The sequence below is a fragment of the Mus pahari genome, chromosome 2, assembly GCF_900095145.1.
Source record: "Mus pahari chromosome 2, PAHARI_EIJ_v1.1, whole genome shotgun sequence".
Classification (NCBI taxonomy): domain Eukaryota; kingdom Metazoa; phylum Chordata; class Mammalia; order Rodentia; family Muridae; genus Mus; species Mus pahari.
This window is the reverse complement of record NC_034591.1, coordinates 139,341,492-139,350,813: the sequence shown is the minus strand read 5'-3', so window position 1 is coordinate 139,350,813 and position 9,322 is coordinate 139,341,492. Positions and strand designations below refer to the sequence as shown.

Genomic DNA, 9,322 nt, shown 5'->3' with positions numbered 1-9,322 from the left:
GGTTTTCTAGTTTTGTTAAGTATAGCCTATTGTAGTAGGATCTGATAATGTATGGATTTCCTCAGGTTCTGTTGCTATGCCACCTTTTGCATTTCTGATTTTGTTAATTAGGATACTGTCCCTGTGCCCTCTAGTTAGTCTGCTAAGGGTTTATCTATATTGTTGATTTTCTCAAAGAACCAGCTCCTGGCTTGGTTGATTCTTTGTACAGTTCTTTTTGTTTTATCTTGGTTTATTTCACCCATGAGTTTGATTATTTCCTGCTGTCTACTCCTCTTGGGTGAATTTGCTTCCGTTAGTTCTAAAGCTTCTATGTGTGCTGTCAGGCTACTAGGGTATGCTCTCTCTAGTTTCTTTTTGGTAGCACTCAGGGCTATGAGTTTTCCTCTTAGGACTGCTTTAATTGTGTTCCATAAGTTTGGGCATGCTGTGGTTTTATTTTCATTAAATTCTAAAAAGTATTTCATTTCTTTCTTTATTTCATCCTTGACCAAAGAATCAGTGAGTAGAGTGTTGTTCAGATTCCATGTGAGTGTTGGCTTTCTATCATTTATGCTGTTATCAATTATTTATGCTCTTATTGAAGATCAGCCTTAGCGCATGGTGATCTGATAAAATGCATGGGATAATTTCAATATTTTCATATCCTTGGAGGCCTGTTTTGTGTCCAATTATATGGCCAATTTTGGAGGAGGTACTATGTGGTGCTGAGAAGAAGGTATATTCTGTGGATATCTATTAAATCCATTTGTTTCATGACTTCTGTTAGTGTCCATATGTCTCTGTTCAGTTTCTGTTTCCAGGATCTGTCCATTGGTGAGAGTTTGGTGTTGAAGTCTCCCACTATTATTGTATGAGGTGCAATGTGTGCTTTGAGCTTTACTAAAGTTTCTTTAATGAATGTGGCTGCTCTTAATATTCAGAATTGAGAGTTCCCCTTGTAGATTTTACCTTTGATGAATATGAAGTGCCCCTCCTTGCCTTTCTTCATAACTTTGGGTTGGAAGTCAATTGTATTTGATATTAGAATGGCTACTCCAGCTTGTTTCTTCTGACTGTTTGCTTAGAAAATTGTTCTCCAGTCTTTCACTCTGAGGTAGTGTCTATCTTTTTCCCTGAGGTGGGTTTAATGTAAGCAGCAAAATGTTGGGTCCTGATTGTGTTGCCAGTCTATTATTCTATGTCTTTTTATTGGGGAATTGAGTCCATTTGTGTTAAGAGGAATTAAAGAAAAGTAATTGCATACTGTATTTTTGTTGTTAAACTTGGGATTCTGTTCTTGTGCCTGTCTTCATTTAGGTTTCTTGAAGAATTACTTCCTTGCTTTTTCTAGGGTGTAGTTTCCCTCCTTGTTTTGGTGTTTTTGTTTTATTATCCTTTTAAGGGCTGGATTCGTGGATAGATATTTGTGAATTTGGTTTTATCATGTAATATTTTGGTTTCTCCATCTATGTTAATTGAGAGTTTTGCTGGGTATAGTAGCCTGGGCTGGCATTTGTGTTCTCTTAGGGTCTGCATAACATCTGTCCAGGATCTTCTGGCTTTCATAGTCTCTGGTGAGAAGTCAGGTATAATTCTAATAGTCCTGCCTTTTTATGTTACTTGACATTTTTCCCTTACTGCTTTTAATATTCTATCTTTATTTAGTGCATTTCTTGTTCTGATTATTATGTGACAGGAGGAATTTCTTTTCTGGTCTAGTCTATTTGGAGTTCTTACACTTCTTGTATGTTCATGGGCATCTCTTTCTTTAGGTTTCGGAAATTTTCTTCCATAATTTTGTTGAAGCTATTTGCAGGCCCTTTTAGTTGAAAATCTTCATTCTCATCTACTCCTATTATCCGTAGGTTTGGTCTTCTCATTGTGTCCTGGATTTCCTGGATATTTTGAGTTAGGATCTTTTTGAATTTTGCATTTTCTTTGATTGTTGTGCCCATGTTCTCTATGGAATCTTCTGCAACAGAGATTCTCTTGTCCATCTCTTGTATTCTGTTGCTGATGCTGGCATCGACGGTTTCTGATTTCTTTCTTTCTTCTTCTTCTTCTTCTTCTTCTTCTTCTTCTTCTTCTTCTTCTTCTTCTTCTTCTTCTTCTTCTTCTTCTTCTTCTTCATAGATTATTTTATTAGATATTTTATTCATTTACATTTTGAATGGTATCCCAAATGTCCCTTATACCCTTCCCCCCACCCTGCTCCCCTGCCCAGTCCCTCCCACTTCTTGGCCCTGGCGTTCCCCTGTATGGGGCATATAAATTTTGCAAGACCACAGAGCCTCTCTTCTCAACAGTGTCTGACTAGTCTATCTTCTGCTATATATGCAGCTAGAGATACAAGCTCTGGGGTACTGATTAGTTCATATTGTTGTCCCATCTACAGGGCTGCAGACCCCTTCAATTCCTTGGGTAACTTCTCTATAAGCGTTCTTGATTTCTTTCCTAGGTTTTCTATCTCCAGAGTTGTCTCACTTTTGGTTTTCTTTATGGTTTCTACTTCCCTTTTTATGTCTTGGATGTTTTAGTTAAATCCACCACCTGTTTGGTTGTATTTTACTGTACTTCTTTAAGGTATTTTTGTGTCCTCTTTAAGGACTTCTACCTGTTTAGCAGTGCTCTCCTGTATTTCTTTAAGTGAGTTATTAATGCCCTTCTTAATGTCCTCTACCAGCATCATGAGATAAGATTTTAAATCTGAGTCTTGCTTTTTGGGTTTGTTGTGGTATCACAGACTGGCTGTGGTGGGAGTCCTGGGTTCTGATGATGGTGAATGATCTTGGTTTCTGTTATTAAGATTCTTACATTTGACTTTGGCCATCTGGTAATCTCTGGCATTAGTTGTTATAGTCATCTCTGGTTGGAACTTGTACCTCCTGTGATTCTGTTAGCCTCTTTCAGCAGTCCTGGGAGTCCAGCTCTCTCCTGAGTTTCAGTGTCAGAGTACTCTCCTCTGGCAAGCTCTTCTCTTGCAAGGAAGGTGCACAGAGTTTTGGCACTCAGACCTGCCTCCTGGCTGAAGATGTAGGCCTGAAACTGGGCCTGTCCCAGAAGATATGTTGCCTCTGCCATCTGCATACTCACCTTCACAGACTAGTCTCTGAGGGACCAGGGACACAAGAGGACTCTCTTCACCTGCTCAGGCATTAAGAGCCCACCTAGGTAGATACCTCTCCTCTGGTGGGGAAGGTGCCCGGATGTTTGGACCCCAAAATGAGGTGTGTCCCAGAAGCTGTGTCACTTCTGCAGTATGAACTCTCACCAGAGCAGACTGGTCCCTGAGCGACCCAGGGCACAAGATTGACTCCCATCCTTCTTTGCAGCTCTCTATCACTTGACTCTCTACATTTCTATAACACATCTGTTCTGCTTTCCCATGCTGCCTTATTTAAGACAATATTATTTTAAAATCTGAAATTTTCATTTTATTAGGACTTTCTTAAGGAATTTATAGTTGTGAAAAATTGCATTTTTTTCTGAAAAACAAGTATGCACAAAGTTTATCATACCTCATTCAAATTGTTCTTCTTTTTCAAGAAAATTAGAATTTGGTGGACAGAGTCCTCCTTACTTGACCAAATGATTGAAAAATGTTCAGCTTTCAAATTTGAATAGTGGTGAAAGTGTTGGTAAATAGCTCATGACTATGGTACTGTGTACATATAGCACTACTGCTGCCATGTGTTAGCCCTATGATAAATGAACACTGGTGAAAGCCACAGGAACATACATTCACAGAAAGAGAGGACAGTTAAATAACCAGGTTTGTGTGCATCTCAATGACTTAGAGTGCATGTTCTGATCACTATTTTCTCTTTTAGCTCCATCCATTCTTACAAAATGGCCCATTTGTGAGAAGCTCCAATGAGGAGATTCTTGTGAACAAGGAGATTTTGGCAACCAAGCTTGACATCTTTAATTACCAGTCTCTGCAGAGTGGTACCACAGGTCATGTGAAGGTTGGCCAATTTGTTTTCGAATCTCATGGTGTTCAGTATTTGTCCTTAAATGAAGAATTTATAAGTTGGGGTGAACACCATAATCAGGTGAGTATCTTTGCAGTCAGTACTGAGTGCTGCTCTCAGGCTGGAATTCCTCAGAGAACAGGGTTAAGGGACTGCTGAGTGCCACCAGGCTGAGCATGCCCTACTTTGTCCATTTTAATGCTGAATACCAGAACTTTGTGCCTGCATAACAGCTGTTATGTCAGGAATTACTGACTCATTTTGGAATAATTCTTCAGATAGATTCATCCTTGTAATGAACAGATACACTCATGGCCTACCTAGAAGAAGAAGAAAAGAAAGAAAGAAAGAAAGAAAGAAAGAAAGAAAGAAAGAAAGAAAGAAAGAAAGAAAGAAAGAAAGAAAGAAGAAAGAAAGAAAAACCAAACAACATCTTGGTCAGTTTTCTGGATGGATGGATCATACATGTCAAGGCACTAGGGTTCTAGTGGAACTGCCTTCTGTAAATGAATAAAATAAAGAGATGTGGACAAATCCAGTCTCTGCAAATGAGGATTTATAAATATAACTTTTATTTTCATGAAGCTAATTATCATCTCTGAGACTTCCTTCCTCCGTCTGCTAACCAAACCCTGTTTCTGGATGCTTCTAGACTCCGTACAATTTATTCTAAGCCTAGAATGTTTACAGCCTTTGAGACTTAGTGCTCAATGAGCTTCCCCTCTCTACCTCTTTCTAAGTTCAGGGTGGCTGGTTCACCTCAGCTCTTCTGGCTTACACCCTTCTTACAACCTTGACTGGTTCAATCTGACTTTTCTCAGTCTCTGATTGAATTTCCTCTGGTTGGCCTCATTCTACCTGTGGACATATGTTCTAATCTTTTGGCTCCTTTGCAAACTCTGACTGGTTCTGTCTTTACTTGTGTTTAGCTTGTTCTCTCTGCACCCTGTCTCTGTACATCTGTCGCAGTAAAACTCACTGTGTCCCCTTCACTGCAAACCTCATGCACTGTGCCTCTAAGGGGTTGATCGAAGCCATTTAAGAAGGGATATGACAGGCAAGCAAGATTTCTGGAGAAAGCCTAGAAATCTTCTGGGTGGTTGCAATGTGTGCACTCTGAGAGGTAAAGTCCCCAGAGACATTGACTCAGATATTAATTCTCTTTCCTCTCACTATTGCATAGCTTAATGATTTCCTTGTTATTTACCTACCCTATTGGGTAGATTTCCTGTAGAATCAATATGAAGATGTACTTTCAAGTAGGAATGGTGTTTTCCTAATTGCTAATTGATGATTCCCTAATTGCTAATCATGGTTTTATATAGCTCCTAAATTGATACAAGTTTTCTCAAGTGCTCTACAGAATAAAAGTTGCAAGTAGAGTTGTACATTCATTCATGTGCCATGGAATAATAGTGCTAGGTTTGGAACAAATTAATGGTCAAGAAAAACTTTTGTCCAACTATACATCTAAGAAAAAGGCCACAGGTGTTCCTTATGAAAAACAAGGTCATATGAACTTATTTTTTAAATTATTTTATTAGATATTTTCTTCATTTCCATTTCAAAGGCTGTCCCGAATGTCCGCTATACCCTCCCCCCACCCTGTTCCCCTGCCCACTCACTCCAACTTCTTGGACCTGGCATTCCCCTGTATGGGGCATATAAAATTTGCAAGACCAAGGGGCCTCTCTTCCTCATATGAACTTATAATGACCTTATACATTGAAACAGTGCTTTGAACTTACAATCTCCATTTTGCTGTAATTCCCATTTGTTTAAAATTTTATGTATGAGGTAATTTTATTCTTCTGTAGATTTTTTGTAACTAAAAAGCAATAAATATCTGAAAGCAAAATAACAGCTTAGAATAGCCTCTTTTTGCTTTTCCCAGTGTCTATCTGTGTCCCTCATGTTCTTCCTTCCTTCCTTCCTTCCTTCCTTCCTTCCTTCCTTCCTTCCTTCCTTCCTTCCTTCCTTCCTTGCTTCCTATCTTCCTTCCTCCCTTCCTCCCTCCCTCCCTCCTTCCCTCCCTCCCTACCCCCCCCACTCTGTCTCTCCTTCTTTCTTACTGGCTCAGGAAGAGTTAAGCATATTGGAGCCTCTTTCATGGCTAACTTGAGACCCCTGAGTCAGTACTAAAGAGTCCAAGTATCTAAGTTTTTTTCTTACTTCTCTCCTCTATCAGCAGGAGTCAATTGCAAGAAGTCATCAGCTTTAGGGCTAGGAATAGAAAAACCAAGTTAAGTGGCAGAGCTTTTAGCTTCAATCCCCAGAGTAGCAAGAGAGTTAAATAATCAGAAGTCATCAGGTTCTGGGCCCCAGAACAGAAGTGTGTGTTAATGGCCAGAGGTCTTCAGCTTTTGTACTTCATCTGTTATTGTGACCCTCTTCAGTACCTGATTGTAGGAGCTAGGAAGTCAGCAAATTGCCTTTCTTTCCTGTCTATTCTTACAAGAAGAGTTTGGTGTATTCTATCTCTCAGTAATTCTGTCAAATCATCCTCTGATTTGTCACTTTGCCTGCCCCTCAATTAGAAGTTGATTTGAAACATGAGTGCTTCATTCTCCAAACTCTACCTTCTTTATTTGGGATTAGGGAGTATTCTAAGCCTGAGCCATACCACAAATAGAAATGGATTTTTTTCAGTAAATAACACAGTCTCAGTGTTCACAGTGTGATTAAACATCCTGTCACAGGTATTTTTCTATTTGAATTTTAAATCTATATGTACATTTATTCCTTTTTGTTGGAATTGTTCATCATGAGCATAACTGTGATGTGATGAAAAGAGGTAATGCGTAATAGTGAGAAATATTATGGTGTTTAAGAGGCTAGATAACTTTTCTCCAGTGGAATACAGTGGGTATATCAATCACCCCAAGTCAGATCTTTTGTTTAGGAGTACTTGTTTTGTTACAGTTTGCTGGGATTTTTGTTTTGGTTTTTTTTTGCTTTTAATTTTATTTTATAGGTTTTGGGTGATTTGTTATTTGGATATTTCAATTTCTTTTTTGAGAAAGAACTTAAATTTGTCAGAGTTGAGAGAGGGAGAAGGTCAGACATGGAGGAGGGGAAGGACATGATCAAAATATATGCAAACTTTAAAATTGTATTAATATTAACTACAATGAAATTTATTATAGAGAAATAAAAATAACAGATCAATGAAATAAAATAAAGAGAGAGAGAGAGAGACAGAGACACAGAGAGAGAGAGGAGAGAGAGAGAGACAGACAGAGACAGAGACAGAGAGACAGAGAGAGACAGAGAGTGAGAAAGAGAGAGAGACAGCGAGAAATAGAAACAGACGCTTTGGCTACATAATCTTTAAAAGCATAGTAGTTCTATGGTTGTTACAGCATACAGATGCCCCGCTAAAATTTACGGTCTGAATGCTAATATTGAATGTCATGAATTAACTGCCTTGCATCTTCTCATGTCTCCTATACAGACTCCTTTATCTGTTTGCAGTCAAAGTTGTCCACTTGGATTTAGNAAAACACCTGTTGATGGGAAACCATTCTGTTGTTTTGATTGTGTCCCATGTCCAGATGGAGAATNTGCAAATGAAACAGGTATTTATAAAATGATTCTGAATGTANAAATTTCTAGAAATAGTTCTCAATGTTGAAATTTCGAGAAATGTTTCTGAATGTGGATATTTGTAGAAATACTTCTGAATGTGAAAATGATGCACCACTGGATAGGGATGAGTAACACAATATCTGATGACATAGTTATATTTATGTAGCTAACTCTCAATACTTTAAAACAAGGTCTTGCTGGGTGGAGTAGCAAAGGGATTAATCCCAACTCTCAGTATGTAGATCTCTGAGTTCAAGGCCATCCTGATCTACAGTGAGTTCCAGGACAGCCAGGGTTGTACAGAGAAGCCCTGTCTTGAAAAACAAAACAACTAACAAACAAAAATCTTTATTTCCACCCAGTCATTTTTGTTACTGACACTTGTTTATCTGTTTGTTTTATTTGCTATGCTATGTGTATAGATCTCAAACTCCTGGGTTCCTGCAATCCTCCAGGCTAAGCCTCCTGGGCGACTAAGACTACAGGAGTGTTCTGCATCTGATCCAGCTTTGTCTTCAGCATAACAGCATTGAGTTTAAGTTTTAAATTTCTTTGTATCTCTGCTTTTCACTAATTGTTCTCCTACAGATGTAGCAGTATTAATCAGTGAAGTTAGTAGTCTTTGTATACTGTAAACAGTGAGTGCTCTGTGTATATCCTAAACTATGAGCTACATTATAAACTATAACTTCATAAATACTTGTTTATGACTAAATAAGTATTTCCCATATGATTTAAGAGTTTCCTTTGGAATTACATTGATTCTTGTGAGAGCTCTCATTATGCGTCCCCTGGTATGGTAAGCTAGCATGAGGCCCCTGTAAAACCAAGCACTGAGAGATCCCAGGAGATGAGTGGTATGTAGGTCTATGAGTCATATGTCGGGCTATGAGTGACATCCCGAGCTGTGATCGATGTGCAGGATGCTCTGCCCACTGTCCTCTGACTGCCCTGCTCTCACTTCTTCCTCAAAATGATTGTAATTGCAAAGCCTCCCCAGTGCACTAGAGCAGTGCTTCCTACCAGTTCTTTTGTGTCCTTACTTCATATCTAACATCTATTTCAAAGCAGGAGTTTTGTCATGCCCTTTTTATTGTCCTAAATGAAATCTTTATTTACCAAAGTCTATGTAAAATAATGTTCTTAAATATTACTTTAGGAAATAATGGTAACAAATTATTTGGTAGCAAAGTAGTGGTAGGCCAGACTATTTCCTGAATGCTGAACTTGCATATAAGCACTATCAGGTCCTTGTTCTTTATACTTTAAATAGCAATATTGTTTGTATTGCTTCTTTGTGAATTTCACATCATCCACCCCAGTACCACTCATCTTTCCATCCCCTTGTGTCCATGCAACCTTGGACCTCCCCCTGTGCCTTGCAACCTCCCCCTGTGCCAAACCAAAAAAAGTCTTGTTGTGGGAGCTGCAATATGTCACAGTGAGTCCCATCCTGTACCCTCATGTCCATACTTCTTTGCTTGCCAGTTTTAATTGCTGTGACTTGTTGGCCTGCTCTGAACNTCAGGCTGCTGATATTCTATCACCATGGGACAGTTACTGGGACTCCTCTCAGATATCCTGTTGTAGTCCAGTGTCTCTAGACCCTGTGGTTTGGGATATGTTGGACCAGCCCCTTCATGTACTCCACAGTTCAGAGAGGTGGGAGTGAGCAAAGTTTAAGCATTGAATCTGGGCCTGTAAAGTATCAGAATTGTTCAGCCCACCAGCTATCCTGCTTTCATGCCCTTGGTGGGAGCTCACCAGCAACTCCTACT

At 39.1% G+C, this 9,322-nt stretch overlaps 1 protein-coding gene across 1 annotated transcript in view; it reads left to right on the top strand.

Moving 5' to 3' along the window:
- LOC110316727 (vomeronasal type-2 receptor 26-like) overlaps positions 1-9,322 on the top strand; it is a 44,086-nt gene that overhangs the window by 28,830 nt on the left and 5,934 nt on the right. The window contains exons 4-5 of the mRNA XM_021191182.1: positions 3,813-4,037; positions 7,411-7,534. Coding sequence (XP_021046841.1) covers positions 3,813-4,037; positions 7,411-7,534 — 349 coding nt within the window. The remainder of the gene's footprint in view (positions 1-3,812; positions 4,038-7,410; positions 7,535-9,322) is intronic.